This window comes from Vicugna pacos, chromosome 20, assembly GCF_048564905.1.
Source record: "Vicugna pacos chromosome 20, VicPac4, whole genome shotgun sequence".
NCBI lineage: Eukaryota > Metazoa > Chordata > Mammalia > Artiodactyla > Camelidae > Vicugna > Vicugna pacos.
This window is the reverse complement of record NC_133006.1, coordinates 13,388,281-13,405,811: the sequence shown is the minus strand read 5'-3', so window position 1 is coordinate 13,405,811 and position 17,531 is coordinate 13,388,281. Positions and strand designations below refer to the sequence as shown.

The 17,531-nt window shown below is 43.6% G+C and overlaps 1 protein-coding gene across 7 annotated transcripts in view; it reads left to right on the top strand.

The window, feature by feature from the left end:
* RUNX2 (RUNX family transcription factor 2) overlaps positions 1-17,531 on the top strand; it is a 301,057-nt gene that overhangs the window by 80,305 nt on the left and 203,221 nt on the right. For 5 of the 7 annotated variants that reach the window (XM_072944886.1, XM_072944881.1, XM_072944888.1 and 2 more), the window contains exons 3-5: positions 2,290-2,645; positions 11,283-11,439; positions 17,358-17,462. In XM_072944886.1, coding sequence (XP_072800987.1) covers positions 2,290-2,645; positions 11,283-11,439; positions 17,358-17,462 — 618 coding nt within the window. Of the gene's footprint in view, positions 1-2,054; positions 2,646-11,282; positions 11,440-17,357; positions 17,463-17,531 lie in introns of those variants that run through there. The other 2 variants (XM_072944887.1, XM_072944889.1) reach the window with 1 other exon arrangement.

The following is a 17,531-nucleotide window of genomic DNA, read 5'->3' as shown; positions in this document are numbered from 1 at the left end:
TCGAAGCTCTTCCAGGTCCCTTCAAAGGTGCAGACCCCCAAGCGCCGGCTCGGCGAGTGGAAGCAACGCTTTAAAAACCGGGGGGGAGGGTCGTGGCAGGTCGCTACCAGAGTGAGAGAGGCATTTGAGCAGAGCAATAAAAACACCAATTAATGGGTCCGTGAATTGATTTAAGTAAGATGGGAGGAGGGAGGTGAATGATGACTCAACTATCTTTCTTCCTGAGAACTCCGAAGAGGAGGCATTATACATTTTCACTTTTGTAAAATCACTTACTACTGTGTAGTGTCAGCGACCCTGTTAGGAATCTTTGAGACTATGGCAAATGATGATTCTTTCTGCAAACACGTTTTCAAGCTTTGCGAGGTTTAAAGGAGATTGACAGCAAGGAACGTAGCGGTACACGACGAGGAGGGGAAACGGCCCTGTGCCCCCTTCTCAGGGGCGCAATAGCCTCAAGCGGATTTCCCGGCTTCTGCGGGCGCCGCACATTGTTTTATTTGTTTTGAAGGCTCAGAGTTTGAGGCTGGTCGGAGACACCCACGTGCTTCTGACTCTCATCAGCGTAATGATCGCCTTAGCCAGAGTCGTGTCTATATAAACCACAAAAACCTAATCATTAGAAATCCCAGCCTCCAAAAACCACATTTTAGGTAAAACTGCCGTTTTTTTGTCCGCGCTCCTTCATCCTCTCAACCACAACTTTTGGGGGGATCCAAAGTCGCTTTTTTAACCCACATTGGGAAATAAATACATAAATAAATAGCCATAGAAGCATTTTGAATATTTTATTTTGTATTTTTATATTTCTCCCCGGGAGTGGTGGGGGAGAAAGTTAAGACATTAGACCTAGTTTTAGATGCAGAATAGGTTTAATAAAAGGCTGAAATTCATGGAAAACTTCTGGGGTTTTCCCTCAGCGAGAGTTTTTGCAACTTATTTTAATCATCAAGCTGACAGTTTTCTAGTCCTTAAAAAAAACTCATCCTTGTTCTCTAGGAATGGCAAGTTTGAATACAGAAGAAAGAAGTGTCCAGCCGCTCTCTTGAGTTTCTAAAAACTATTTTGACAAGTGTCCGCTCCATCCTCATTTTTTGGTGTCACTTAACACAAAAAAACACCCAAACCCTGCAAAATCTTTCTCCTCGGGAGCAGCTCCGGCAGAGGTGGGGGGTTGGGTGGGGGAAGGGTGAAGAGTGCTGAGAAGTCAGCACAGACGCTCAAGAATTTTCCTTCCTCCTCTCCTGAAGTTACAACGAAAAATAACGACAGTCAGATCAGCCGGCGGCTCTCTGGCGTCTCAGCTTCAACCTCCTCCGACCAAGAGGGGGTTCCTTGTCCTGGGGGGAGGAGGCGAGAAGCAAGAGGACGCGACCAGGCGAGATCCCCCTAGACCGGGGCCGCCTCTCTGGGCTTCGGAAGCTGAGCGCGGCGTCCCGGGGGCTCCTTCCCGCGGCCGGCGGGCGGCGGCAGCGGCTGCGATTCGCAGGCTCGAGATCCGTTGCCCCGAGATCCGCTGCCCGCGACTTACCTCCTGACACCTCGAAGCGCGAGGGTCAGGGGAGATTTTGCAAAGAGCAGGAGGGAGTGGATGCAAGGAGGTGGCGGTGAGAGGGCGAGAAGAGAAGGGAAAGGAAGGAGCGGAGCCGGGGAGCCGGGCTGGCAGCCGCCGCGGGAGGAATCTGAGTGTGCAGCCGGCGCGGGGGGAGCGGCGGCCGCCGCGGAGGAGGCAGCGGCGGCGCGGGCGGGCGGGCGGCGGCGCGAACGCCTGCAGCTGGGTAGCTGCGCGCGGGGCGGCGTGGCGGTGGCGGGCAGCGCGCGGCGATGCTGGCCTCGGGGCTGGACTGCTGAACCCACTCCGCTCCACCGCCGGACTCGAACTGGGAGGGGGCGCCAGCGCACCCAGGACGCGGTGCCCCAAGGGACCCCACTCCAAGCTGCTGCAAACTGAAGCCTCTCGCCTCCCCGGGCCAAACACATCCTGGTGCCCGTTCGCAGCTGCCACCCTGGGTGTTCCAAAGACTCCGGCAAGATCTGCGCCTCCCGGGTCTCCCCACCCGCCAACCCGATTACTCCGCACCGCCACTGCTGGCCCGCGTCAGACTCCGCCCGGCAGTCGGCTTCATCGAACTTGATTTCTCACCTCTTCAGCCCCATCACCTCCATCCCCTTTCCCCCGTCTCGCCTCCACCCCCCCAATTTCCTCCTCCTCGCCCCTCATTTCCACCCTCCTCCCCCTCCCCCGGCCACTTCGCTAACTTGTGGCTGTTGTGATGCGTATTCCCGTAGATCCGAGCACCAGCCGGCGCTTCAGCCCCCCCTCCAGCAGCCTGCAGCCCGGCAAGATGAGCGACGTGAGCCCGGTGGTGGCTGCGCAACAGCAGCAGCAGCAGCAGCAGCAGCAGCAACAGCAGCAGCAGCAGCAGCAACAGCAGCAGGAGGCGGCGGCGGCAGCGGCGGCGGCGGCGGCGGCGGCAGCAGCGGCCGCTGTGCCCCGGTTGCGGCCGCCGCACGACAACCGCACCATGGTGGAGATCATCGCTGACCACCCGGCCGAACTCGTCCGCACCGACAGCCCCAACTTCCTGTGCTCCGTGCTGCCCTCGCACTGGCGCTGCAACAAGACCCTGCCCGTGGCCTTCAAGGTAAGAAGCTGCGGCCGCCCCCCGCCCCCCGCCCCCGGCGGAGCGCCGCGGGGACCTGCCCGCCGGCATCTCCATGCCTGCGGGAGCTGAGGCCCCGACCCGGACGGCCTCCAAGGCTCCTACTTTGGTGGTTCTGACTCGAGGGACCACCGTCCGGCCCTCTTCCTCCGGATCCCCCAGCGAGCTCCGAGCGTAGTGACTCCGCGCAGATCCTACCCTCTCCCACCTGTGCCCTTGGCCACCACCTCACCCCCTGTCCCCTTGAGCCTCCAGGCCAACATTCTGACCCACTCCTCTGAGCCGTCTCCCCTCCCCCAGGAGCCCCCCGGAGCCCACTCTTGGCGCCGCCGCCCGGACTTGCTCCACCCCGCCCCCACTCCCCCGGGGCCAGGATCCCCGGCATTGTCTCCCGAGAGTCCCGCGTCCCCCTCCCCCGCATCCCAGCGGACCCCGCACCGCGGGCTGCCGCGCCGCCCCTCCCCGGCCTCCCAGCCGAATGCCCTCCGCCCGTCTCGGCGCCCCCTTCTCAGACCCGCTTGAACCTTAGCGGCCCCGGCCCCTCCCAGGCTCGGGGGCCGGTGTTCGTGGGGTGCCGGCGCCGGGCGTTCGCGCCTGGGGCGGGGCTCAGGGTGCCGGCTGAGGCGCGAGGGCCGCCTGACCGTCTCCGAGAGGGTCCCGGGCAAACCTAGCGACTCGGGGAGCGTGTGAGGAGGAGACAAGAGGGGGGCGTTTTCTCTGCCTGTAGACCGGCGCCCGTTCCCGCTACCGGGAGGAAGGCGGGGCCGCCGGGGTCGCCGCGCGCCCCGAGGCGGGGGAGCCCGGGAGTCCCGGGCGCCGGACCCTCCGTGCAAGGCGGCGCGGGCCAGAGGAGGGGGCGGGGGCTCGGGCCGCCTCTTCACAGGGACCCAGCTCCTCGCGTCGCCGCGCCTCAGAGGGAGAAGGGAAACCTGTGAAATGTCTTCGGCTCGCCCGCCTTGAAAACTGAGGTGACATGGTGCAATTCGTCTTATTCTCACTTTTAAGGACTCAGATTCCAAAGGTCCCTCCCGCTTCTGCAAGGTTGTGGGAGGCTCGGGCCCGTGACCTGGGAGCGGAGGGAGTGACCCCGGGGCCGCAGAGCGCCGTCCGCGCGCCCCGCGGCCTCCTCCGCCCGCCCGGGCCCGTTAGTTTGAGGGCGGGTGTCAGCAGCCGGAGTCGCGGGCGGCGGCTCGGCAGGTTGAGAGTGCAGGGTCCGGGCCCTCTCTCAGGAGCCGGATGGGTCTCCGTAGTGCAAGGGGGATCCGCTGGCAGCCCTCGCCCCCTCGCAGAGCCCCCAGGGCCGAGAGCGCTCGGAGTTGTTGGGGAAATGGGATCCCGGGCCGTCCTCCCTGGCGGGACTGGGCGCCCGGGATGGAGGTGAGCCCGCCAGGGAGAAGAGCGCTCCCAGAAAGACGCTTCCGGCCCGGTCTCGTCTCTGAGCCCGGGACGGTGGTCCTGGGTCCCCTGGGCTCTGGGATCTGTGGAGAGCAGGGTAAGGCAGGCCTTGCTGAAGGGGGTGAAAAATTGTGCCAGTTCCTGCCTTGTGGACCCTGGGGCCAAACTCCCACGGGCCACTGGCAGTTCCCAGTTGTGGATCACCCCCCCACCCCCACCTCCACGCACCCATTCATATTCCGTGTGTGGGTGGGGTGGAAAGAAAGAAGAGTCCAGGTCAATTAGAGCTGATTATATTCCAATGTCTTATATCAGAACAGAAATCAGAATGAATTGTTATGGAAAAGGGATGTTGCTTTCTGGGGCAAGTTTCATTTTGCAGTTGGCTCAAGAAATGTGTGTGTGTGTGTGTGTGTGTGTGTGTGTGTGTCTGTGTTTTAACCGTCCTATTTCTCCTTTTATAACCATCCATTTTGTAGGTTCGGGTTTTCTTCCTTGAAATATGAAAAGCTCAGAATAAATGTGAATCGCAGAAATTAGGATTTTCATTTGAGAGATATCTTTTACAATGTTCATCTTCCAAGAGCCCAAAATTTTCTAATTAGCCTTAAGTGAGCGTGGAAATTTGTTTCCACCCCTACCCCCAACCCCTCAAAACACAAACATAAAACCTAGGTGGAAACAGTAAATAATACAAATAAGTAGATATTTTATATATAAAATGCCACAAGTTGGGATATGTAAAAATATAAGGATAGGTGCCGACGTTTTTAAAGATATCATTTAAATGTTTGATGTTCTCTGTTGTGTTTGTTCTGCTAAACATGTTTAAGGTATAAATGTCTTGAACCATTCTCTTAAATTTATGGTGCTGAACTGATTTTGAGCTAGAAAGGATGTTTTTGGCATAAAGATAGAATGCGATTTAGTTTGAGTTGTTTTTAGGAATTTTGGATATCTTTAGATTTTTCTCACTACCACCCTTTTAAAATTATTTTGAAAATCAATTGCTTTTTCTGCTATTAATCCTACTTACCATTAGTTACAGAGTAATTTTACTTTTAACCAGTCAGCAAAACCATTGGTAACACACAGCCATATTAAATTGAATATTTTAATTCATATTAATTGAAAGATAAATTGATTTAACCTAAAACTTGACTTTCATGTTTTCCCTTCCCCACACCTGTGTTTAACAAAATTCAAATAGCAGGTGATAGCTAAGATCTAGTCAGTATTGAATTTTTGTCTCTGCTGAAAAAGATGTGTAGATACTTGGAACATCCAGATTTTGAGAACAGTTTTTGTTTGTTTGTTTGTTTGTTTTCACCTGAATGTTAGTAGAAACAACCTCTTTTTACCTTACTTTCGAGATAAAAGCCTGCAAGCCGTAGACTTTGTACACTCTTGCAACATAATCAAATACATCTGCAATGAAGAAGTAATATGAAGAAGTCTCAGTTTTAAAAGTGGTGACAGCCCTTTGGCTATCATATTTAGAGCTATGCACAAAGTAAATTATCGTGTTGTTGGGTAGATATCAGATAGGTACATATATTTCAAAACACACATACAGAACTTAATTGTTGAGAAGTCTGGCATTCAAATCAATATAATATTTATTGAACCCATATTTTACGTCTGTGACACTGAGCTCAGCAGTGCAGAGAATGAGAAATGAATTCAGTAGACTGTGTTTTGATATATTAACTTAAAACAGTGCTTCAAAATGATACTGGCGATATAGTGTATTAAGACACGTCACATATTAGTGCTGTTCACCTGATTTTGTTTTGGGATTATACAAGAATACCAAATTCATTTATACTCTCACATGTAAAAGTGCAAAAACAACTAGTATACTTTAAAATATGTAAAGTTATTTATTAGCGTTATATTTTTAACAAAGTTCTGCAGTTTTGAAATGTTCAGTCCTCCCAGGTGTCAAGGAAATGGAAATAAATATTTTTAACATTTGTCTCAGATGTATCTCACTGAAAGCTTAAAATAGTTAAGGCATACTATTAGAGGATCCCAGGCCCTTTCTGTCCTAGGTAATTGCAGTGATGAAAAAGCAGTTTGCAAATTCAGCTCATTAGTTAATGGTCAGGTAGAAACAGTGGAGAGAGAACATGTTAGCCCTGCATCCAGTAGCACCCTGTCCTTAGAGGTCTGTCAGCATTTCCACCCTGAAGCCTGGTGTTCAGGGTTCTTAACTCCGTTGCTTTAAATAGCTTCAAGCTGAAACACTGCAGAAATTTTAAGTCCAGATGTATGTTTGAAAGCTAAAAGTAGTGCAAGACTGTTGCACTGTTTTAAGTTAGAGAACACTGGACTATATATTTACCAGAATCATATGTTTTTCTGGCAATGTTAAGGAAAGAAAACACATTTTTAGATATATGATCTATTGCTCATAGTTAATTCTGTATGTTTAATGATACCTTTCAGTATTTGTCATAAGCATGGTTTCAAAATGATGGAGCAATTTCTATTTGAAAATAATTTTTTCAACATCACTGGCCATTTTTCTCTTCATAAACAAGTATGCAGCTAGTATTTGACATAATGATTTGTATTTTCCTTACATATTTAATGATCACATTTTATGTTTGTGTCGTTTTGAATGGAATTATACCTAAACAAAGAAAAACAGGTTATTAAACCTGTTTATACTTACAAAACCTACTATGAATTGCTGTGCAAAATTGTGTAAACTGGAATAGATTTCAAGTTGTGTGAAGACAGACACATTTTTGTGTCATGCCTTTAAATGCAATGCAAATTATGTAAAGATAAACATTTTAGGATTGAATGTATAAAACTTACTGGTAAGACAATGGAAACAATTTTAGATGGAAAATAAATAAATAAATTTTTAGAAAACTTTTATTTGAAAACAGGCATGGGAAGATAGCCTTCATTATTTTCTCTCCATTGACATTGCTGTTTGTTTGCATCCTTTCAAAATTCCAGGATATCCATTGTCAGATGATCTAAACCAGCTTGCTAAATGGTGTATAAATTCCTGGCTTAAACTGAAATAATTTCCACCAGATTTCTCTTTGACATATATTTTAAAATTATGAAATGATATTTTTATATTGTATTTACTCTTTGCTGTATAATTCAGTCTGGTTTTTCTAAATTCTAGGTTAGATCCTAAGAAGTAACTCTAATGTTTGTGAAACTTGTTGATAGTTTATTTAAAGTTATCTTTAAATAATTACCAAAGGACTAAAACTTCCTTTTTGCAAGTATGCCCTTACCTTTCTTTTTATTCCAAAGAAAGATTTGATCAAGTTTTGTCTTGAAAAATAATTACATTTCAATTTTGCTACAAGTACAATGTGCCAAGTGATACTGGTCTTTAAGAGTAACTGATTGGTTAAGACTAGTCTTCTGTCCATGGAAATGTCATAGGCAATTTAAATTTAATATAATAAGACCACAGAAACAATTTTAAGAGTCTGAGTTAATTCTCCATTGCTCCTCTTTCAGAATAATTCACAGATTTAGTCATAGGGAGTCTCATAAAAAATTTCAATAGCATTTCTAGAGTTAAGTATCCGTTTACTTTATTTTGCACAAGCTACATATCATGTGATTTAAATGCTAGTTATAGCGAGGTGCATGAAATAAAGGAACTTCTTTCTCTAGTCTGAAATGCCAGGACACAAAATTACTTCCCTCTGCCCCGTGAAGTTTCTGGAATTTGTCAATTTTATATTTTAAAAGCACCTAGAAAAATAGCTGTTAAGGTTTCATCACAAATTATTCTTTGCAGAACAGAACTTTTTGTATTGGGTAATATGGAAACAAATTTTAATGCGTGCTAACTCCTCACTAGTTAAAAGGCGATTTTTGACTGCTCTCTACCCCTGAAAATGTTTTTCATTGCTTGGGTTCCGTACAGATGAAGTGTGTAAAAAATTCTTGATTCTTTTGGTTTTTTTTTTTTTTTTTTTAGATAAACACAGTTGAGAATCTCCAAGGGAAACTTTTTAGCTACAGAGATCTACTTTTTTTCTTTAAACACTCAAACGTATAATTATACTTCTGATTGATATAAAGTCAAATACAGTCCTCTTTAGCCCCCTCCCTCTTTTTCTCCCTCAGAAAAACATTAGGCAATCTGATTTGGTAGAGTGAATAGCAGAAAAAAACCAATATATTTAGCTATTAAAATAGAATTCAGCCGTAACAGGAAAAGTTGTCACTATATCTTGTTAGTTAGCTTTTTTTTCCCAAGCCAAATTGTAAGCCTTGTAGAAGACTTGTGATTACCTATGTGTTTTGTTATTAAATGTAATATGTAAAATCTTCCAATATTTAATATAGCCCATTATTATGCTGCTTAAGCAAAGAAAAATAGATTTATGTATTTCACTCTTAGGGAACTTTTCTTTCATATTTTCCCATATTGAATCAATTTTCCTTTTCTCCTAGCTAAAAAAAAAACCCATTATGTTAAAAATATGCAGTAAAATAATGATGTCCCAGAGCTCTTAAAAATCTTTATATTGGGGCAGATTTCTTCACTTTTTCCCCCCTGAAATTTAGCCAGCCGGGAGTGTGACCCATCGGCAGTCTTCTTGTATCTCTCAGCAACCCTCCAGATCATCTCAGGCCATAAAGTGCAGAATTACATATTCAGTTGGACCCTTTTAGGATGCTTATAAGTAAAAGCCTATGTTTAGCACACAGCCGACTTGGAGCAGAAATTAGCCTCCTCATCTTATAAAAAGTACATCGTTGCAATTATTCTCAATACTTATATAGTGTCTACTACATTACAGACTTTAAAAAATGATTTCCAATTTATATTGGAAAACTGTGGCTCTGGGAGATGAAGTTACTTGAGATCATAGCAGATGTGTAACAGAGGTGGGGAAGAAGTGGGGCCTCTTGATTTTTGGTGCGTTAATTCTCTTCTAAACAGTACAACTTTTCTGCCTTCATTAATACGCTTACTGGTTCCATATTTACTTTGACATAGAAAGCCACACAGCAGGTGTTAAAAGCACAATATGCTGAGTGTAAAAAATGTCAAACATTCAGATGAATACCGGCAAACAGAGTCAGTTATTTCAGTATTTTTCAAATGTGCACATTCTTGGCATGGTGGATTCAAAAAGTTGAAATGTGTCTGGCCTCCATCAGGGGCAGAGCATTACCTGTGTTCAGTAGCCCCTCGAGGCACTAGATGAGGGACGCAGGAAGGAAGTTGTGTTCTCAAGGGATTTACCCTGGACCCGGGAGACTTCTCAGATTGAACAGAGTAACCGTATATTCTGGGTAAAGGATCTTCGGCATGATTCCTTCTCCTCTGAGACGAAAAAAGGTGTCAGAAAATGAGTTTGGAGCCAGGGCATATTGCTGCTAGCGGGGTTTGCTGACTCAACCTTTAACTGGTTCTCTCACTGACGACTGGCAGTGGAAGTGGTGCCCTTTCACTTATTTATTTCAAATATTTATCGATCTCTTACTATGTGCCAGGCACTGCTTTGGGAGCTGGGCATATGGTGGCGAGCAAGACAGATGAAGGCCCTTCCTTCATGTAGCTTCCAACCTAATATAGTCTCGACTCCTATGAGTGAGCCTCACCGCTCTGGCTAGTGTATCAAAAGGAGTAGACAGATCATTCCTATGTGGACATTGAAATGAGGACCATCTGAGTACAGTGGCATGCTACAGAAGTGGGTTCTATACTTTAGGGAACATTTTAGGATTCTAGCACTTCGAATAACAAAGTACTAAAGAAGGACTGGAACAGAGAAACAGCCTAAGAGAAAAGGAAAGATAGAGAAAATATTGACAAGTTTTTGTTGTTGTTGTTGTTATTATTTGTTTGGCTGTTTCCCTGGCTCGAGCAGAGGGTGGAGTGGAGGGGCATTGGGCTAGGGTTCATGGGTGGGAGAAATGCACCTAGAATATAGTGATAGTGTCTGTTTCATCACACGATAAGAAATCTGATTTAATGAGAGTTATGTACAAATTGTACTGGGAGCATGAATTAAAGGCTTAGGTTTGCCTTGTGGAATTGTTGACAAAGGAGGGAGCAGCACTAGGAGTAGAAGGCTGAGGGTAATACTTGCCAGACAGGCAAGCACACATGGGTCTTGTCGTTGGAGAGGAGTGGGCTACTGTAGCTGGAGCCATTGCTTAGTCACCGCAAGGGCATCTGGAAGTCGAATGAGGGAGAGATGGAAATCATCTGAATGTTCCAGGAGCCTGGCAGTTAGTCGAAAGAAAGGATGTCAAGGGGCAGGGCCGTGGTAATGGATTAAGAATAGTGCGTTTTGTACATGACAGCAGAGACACTGCACCAACATTGCTCATCAGAGGCACCCACTTTGTGAATTAGCCGACCCTGGTTCAAAGTGTGATCCCTTGCCTTGCAGCAGGGAAAAGGTTTATTAGCCTCAGAGGCTGTTTGTTCTGGATCCTGACTTTCCTGAGTTAATCCGCTGCAGGTTGACTGTTGACGATAAGGAGGCAAGTGTGTCATTCCAAGATGGCAGATGGAACAAGACAGAAGTTTGGCAAGGGTGTATTTTCTGTCGATACCACTCATTTGTCAGTGATCATTTTCAGACTGTTATATATGTCTATTCTGTACCTAGACTTTAAACTTCTGGATGGCTTTACACATTCTGCTGGGTCCACTGCAGAGCGAGCGTTCAGTAATTATTTGCAGTGTGATTGACAGCTGAGTATCCAGCCCACAGTAAGGAGGTGAAATGTAGTTCTGGATACCTCACCATATTTAGGCTTCTTTGTAGTCAGGAGCTCTAAGGTTTCCCCTAACTGTCTTCTCCCATAGAGCTGCCCACACCTCAGGGCGCTCCAGGCTGCAGACAGGCGGTGCCTTATTATGTGCAATGCAGTCTGCGGATGGGGCGCATCAGCTTTCCTTCTGTGGCGTAATTCCTATGGACAACTTAACATGGGGATTTAATAAAAAATGTACATGTATGCTGTGAAGAATCCAACAACAAATGAAGGGAACTTCTGCCTGCCTTTGAAATGGGTGGACCCTGAAACATTGGTCTGTTTGAAGTGGCATCCTAACCCATGTGCAGACGCTTCGTTCCTGTCTGCCAGGACGGGCCTAGAGCCCTGAGTACTGATAAGATGCATCATTTACAGTGAGAATGTAGTCTCAGTTTTTACGCTTTTCTGAGGTGCCATTATTGCTGCTGTGTTTCCTGTTTTATGTAGGTGGTAGCCCTCGGAGAGGTACCAGATGGGACTGTGGTTACTGTCATGGCGGGTAACGATGAAAATTATTCTGCTGAGCTCCGAAATGCCTCTGCTGTTATGAAAAACCAAGTAGCAAGGTTCAACGATCTGAGATTTGTGGGCCGGAGTGGACGAGGTAGGTCTCTGATTTTTTAATACTGATAATGGACTAAACACATTAGGATCCTCGGATGAAATGTAGGCTAGTCTGTGTACAAATCAGCACCTTCTACTGAATGGAGTTACTGAAGGTTTTATTTAAATCCATCCAGATGAAGTTGAGTGTTTTAGTGAGTGCTCAGGCCTTTTTCATTTTCTTTTATGATATCGAAAATTCAAACAATGTTTTCAGAAGAACGAGTTCCACTGTGTATGAGCATATAAGGTGGAGGGAAGAACAGTTGGAGGTTCCAGTTATGAGTTTTGGGGAGCCAAGTAACTGAGCAGATTCAGTGGCAAAAGGGAAAGAAAAAAGGAACAGCACTGGATCAATTTCCTGGTAATATCAGTTTTGCTGTAAGTTGTAGCAAGGGCAGCTAGCATAATGCTCTTCACTCATCACACATGTTACCTCTATATGATTTAATTTACTCCTATAAGAACCTATTTAAAAATTATGTTTTTTTTTTACAGAGGCCTTTCATTTGAATAAGTGAATAATATGTTACTTATGTTAGAATGACTACATAGAGTTGCCTAGACAGATGAATGATCAGGACTCTAAATATTTCCACGTTAGTTAAGAGTTTCCACCCCACTCAAATATTAGGAATCCTTCAAAAGATCATAAAACAGAAAATAACCCCTTTTAGGGTTTTCATAGCTGTTTCATAAAAGGGGTTAATGTTTTTTTAAAAAGCCTCTAAGGAAACCAGTATTTTGGCTTTTATTTACTTATTCTGTAGAGAGACTTTTAATAGTCAGTCATTAGAAGTATTATGTTCATTTATTTATTTATTGAATCTAATATTTCCATTTTTAAGTATTTCGATAAGAAGATAGAAAATAGACCCCTTTGGAACGTGGGTGAAATAAATTATAAAGACCTATGGAATTACTTCAACCCAGGTTTGAATTAGGAAATGAGAGACATCAATTTTTAAACCATGTCCAATAACTGCACTTTAGTTTGGATCAGATGTCAAATTATTACCATTGTAAAAAGTTGATAAGGGAAATTTAAGCAAGCCTGTTTCTGATGAGTAGTTTTAGTTTACTTTCTAGGAATAGGGCCAAGAAGTTGTACTTTTAACTTAAAAAAATGATGCATGCTAATGAGATACTGTCACTGAAAGGTTTGAAATAAAATGAGGCTCAGAGCCTCTGGTAGAATCAAAACTTTAGGGGTTATCTCTGCATCAGGTTTAGTTCACGTTCATTAAAAGAAAAAAAAAACACATCCTATCTCACTGTTGACTGATTAGGTGTGAAGTGTGTACGTGTGTTCATTCTTTTTTTTTTTTTTCTTTCTCAGTTACTGGTGCAGGCCCACAGTACAATGAAAGTTTCTCTTTCTTCTAGTAAGAATCAAGAAAAATTTGAACATGATGATTTACCTGTATGCTCTGAATTACATTTTCTCCTTATGTAGTATTACTTTGTTTTGATCTAGAGTAATGAATTTTGGTATTTAAAAGACCAGGCGCTATACTTTATTTTACTTTATAGATGCAAGCTAGTGTTTTCATTTATCTTGCTTTTGTATTATATAGATGCTGCATAACTTTTCTCTGATCAATTTGAGTAGAAACTATGGCAAAGTGATAGTGTACTTTGTAAACCCTCAACATATTTATTTAAGAAACTTCAAAGAGAAACAAAGGGTGTGCACTGTTTTACTATATTGGCTTTCTGAGTTTTGGCTGGTTTCCCAAATAGCAATTTTTATATTTAAAAAAAAGAGACAGACTTAACTGCTTGCAGACTTTTCACGCATGGAAGATGAAGAAAGCTTCTTTTGATGAAGTGTAATTATGTCCAAACAGAGCTGACCCCCTCCCCCTATATTTCTTATGATCTTAACTGAAGAAAGTAGGATTTTTCCTTTGAAGCAGCCGGGACTTGGTGGAGGATCTGAAATGCTACAGTCTGCTGCCAGAGGCAGGATGGAGAAATTGGTCCAGACTTGTCTTCGAGACTTAGATTGGGGGTAGGGGGGAGCTGGTGGAGAAAGGAAGAAAAATTGATTTATCACTAATAATAGATTTTTATATCACAACATTAACATTACATGAAAGGAAAGAGTAATATCAAGCCGAAATGGAGAAAAAAAGGACACTGATAAGAGATACCACTCTTTGAATAAAAGAAAAAATGGGTCAGTTCTTCAGTGGCAGGAAACCCTTTAACCTGCCTGTGTAGCTGACCTGCTTTCTTACAGGCTCTTTCCAGCTTCCTCTTTGACTGTCACACTTCTACACTTCTCTTACAGTTTTAAGTCTCGGTCAACATGCTGCTACCTTTGTATTTTTCCCCCAGCTATTTAAATTTTCTATTTTCAATAGCATTAAAAAATAAAAAACACCTATTCCTTAAATGTTACATTTTTTCTTTTCAGTGGTAGGAATAGAAGCTCTCAAGAAACTGGAAGACAGTTTTAGATCGAGAAAGGAGTCCATCACTACTTTGGCATTACAGGTTCTCTGATGACCACAACTTTTGGAAGTGCTTTGGAATAAAAATAGAACATTGGTGAAACTTGTATTGAGTTAGGAGTGGCTTATATTTTTTTAACCGTCTTTTCCTTTTTCTCCTTTGTATTTTTAAACAGAAGTATTTATTTATTCATTTTTTGAGGAGGGAAGTAATTAGGTTTATTTGTTTATTTTTTTGATGGAAATACTGGGGATTGAACCCAGGACCTCGTGTATGTTAAGCACACACTCTACCATTGAGCTGTACCCACCCCCCAACCCCCTGCCAAACAAACATATTTAAAATGTCTTTGGTCCTTAAGTTTTCTTGGTGTGCTTCCTCACTCTTGACATTAAGCTTGTTGCTTTTAATTTACAAGCATTTTTAAGCACCTACAGTGTATGGAGCATGGCACTTTGTCAATGTAGGATACAATCCCTGCTTACAGTCTTTACTTTCCTGACTATTTCTGACAGCCTCTCAGGCTTGGCTGGAATTGTCCTTCAATGACAGTTTCTATGTGTATCTCAGAAAATATATGACTTGAGGACATATTGCAAAACTAGTTCCTAGATGAAGCCAAGAATACTACAATTAGTTGACTAATGAGTGCTAGCTCCCTCGGTGAGAGCCTGCATTTTTATCACTTATGGAAAGTAGTAAACAATGGGATTTGGAAAAGTTGGTTTTTCTTTTTAAATTTAAGAAAGTCTCAAATACTCATACAAACATTTGACTTAGGAAGTGTATTACTGTTTATAGGGTGAAGAACAAATTACCTAGTTGAGTGGTAGTTTCTGGAAGTTTCTTGAACGTTATGTCCATTTTCTTTCTAAGGGGGCAATAAGGAGTGGATGAAACCTCCGTGGTCTTTGTTTTAGTTGCTAAAGTACTTCTTGCTCCTAGGATTTGATTTTAGAAGGCCACACTCATACTTGCATGCTTGTTTCCTTTCCCCTAAAGCCACCTCTTTTCATAAGAAGTCTTTATAGGAAACTGGTTCTGCTTTGAACATTTAGATGCTTTATACTTACAGGGTGAATTTCAGGTTTGGCGTTTGTTCCTACACGAGCTGTTTGTCTGAACTTGGGAGAAGCGTCTCTGCCTTTTAATATCCTAAGTACATTGTTAAAGTCTCAAATAGAAATATTCTCAGAACCAGTGTGGATAAATTCAGGGACAGTGTCTCTAGCAGGTTACTTAGAGTCATTAAGGATAACTGAGCTGTGTGCATCCTTGATTTATTAAGATTAGTGCCATGGATGACAACTGCCTTCCAAGCACCACCCTGGAAGCCACTGTTAGAAATGCAGTCCTGGCTCACAGACCATCGATCCAGCCTATCATGGCATCTTTTTATGGTTTAATGCAAATTAACTTCCAATCTAGGGATTCAGCCCCTTCATTCCTCCAGATCTTCCCGTTGTCTTAAGGTCCTGATCCTGATCCAGTGGCTTCCCACCCAACTTCCTAGTCTCCATTTCTGTGGACTTGCAGTTTTCCATAACCAGTTTAGACTCCTGGCTGCCTTATTCTTCTGGTTAGTCTTACTGTTTATAATAAATCCTCTGTTCCCTAACCAGACAATTAAATTACTTAAATCCATGTAACTTTTGATATATAATGGATAAAATATGATCTATCAATGACACTTTAAGGGTAGATGATTTCAACATTCTGGCTGACATATCACATTAGTGGATTTATATTTGTTTCTTGGGCCGATGGAGCTGTTTGGGATACATGTAGCAATAAATCTCCTATTAATTTTTTAAAGTATTCTCTGACAAAGTTAAAAAGAAGAACATTAATTTTAGGGCCTGGAAGACCCAAGTTCAGATCCTGATTTTTCCCATTTATTAGTTGTGTGGTTAAATTACTAAGGTTCTCTGGGCTTCAGTTTCCTCATTTGTGAAATGGGGGTGATAAACCCAACTGGGTAGGAGTCTATGACATAAAGTGTATAAAGCGACTGGCACTTAACAGTTTTCTAATCAATGTTTATCTTTCCCTCTACTTTCCACCCCCCAGTTTCTCTTTCCTTCTTTTTCACTTGGCCCAAGTATAGCCAAAGAGATTTAAAACTGTATATATTGAGTAACAAATGATATGTGTCTTAAATGTATTTTAAGAACTTACATGGTTTGGGTTGAAAAGAAAACCCATTCACTAGACTTGACAGCCAAAGACCTGTTCTACATTAAGCCTTGTATGTAACCTGTTCCGTATTAAGCTTTGAAAAGATTGCATTAAAGTTTGCGTCGCTACATATTGTTTAAGATTTGTGTTTTGATTTAATACCCTCAGCTTTCGACAAAGGGAAAAACAGTCTCTGACCAAAAAACAAAGCAAAACGAAATGAGCTTTGTAAAGATCTGTTACAGGAGCAGGCTAAATGAATGCTCTGGCCCGAGATTGCTGAATGTTTTATTGAGTCACTGTTTCACGCCCACCTTTTCCTGTCTTGTAACAGTTTGCAGTTTTGACTATCTGACATGACTAACCGTTGCAAATCTAACTGATTACAACTGTCAGTGAGTCTGGGTAGCAGAGTCTGGTATCTTTAGGAGAAAGCAAACATCCAAAGTCGGCTCCCAAACTTTTCTCTGTCCCCCCACATTCATCACCTTTAGTTCATTAATTTGAAACATCAGATGTAATATTTCAGTGAAGCACACCCTCTGCTAAAAGCAAGAATTCATATTTACATTGGAAGATGTCATGTACATTTAGCAAAAAATAAGTCACTGTCGGGGAGTTATTTCAGGATTGCTGCTAAGCAAGGATGTATGTGAGGGAAGGGGGGGTCAGGGAGGAGAAAAACTTTGTTCCAGCAACGATGAAATCATCATACCACAGGCATATTAAGGCCAGGACAGGAGACACTGGCTCCTGTTAAAATGATTCCCAGAAGAACCTTCCTCTTTCATCTTCTTATTGTAGTGCAGTTAAGCAAATGAAATGCTAGAGCCATGTGAAGTAAATAGCATAATCAACAGTGATTTACTATTGTTCTCTCATGGGGTCATGACCTAATCCTAAATAAAGACTTCTAAAATTGTCTGGGCTTGGATGTGTTCCTGATGTTGGGGAAAACTGTAACGGGAGAGAACCCTCTTCAAGTGGACCTGAGTTTTTGTTTTCTTTACAACTCTTGCTACAGAGCTGCTCTATTGTGGAACTGGAGCCTTCTCCGCCAGTGCTGGCACGAAGGTGATGTTCCTAGCACTCAGCAAGCTTAGTGACTTCCTAAAGTGGCCACCCGAGCGTTTCTCGTCAGAATAAGGAGTCCTGACCCTCACCTTCGTTTTGTTACCTCTTCAGAGATGCTTAAATGCAATCGGGACATCTGTTCTGCTATTTTGTCATCAGTACTGTCTTTTTATATTTACTGTGAATTTTCCCCTTTTCCATCCGCAGGCAAGAGTTTCACCTTGACCATAACTGTCTTCACAAATCCTCCCCAAGTAGCCACCTATCACCGAGCTATTAAAGTCACAGTGGATGGACCCCGGGAACCCAGAAGTAAGTGCTTGCCTTCCTGTTGGAAATGGGAACAGAGTTTGCGGAGACCCTGTGGGGAACTTAGCCCAA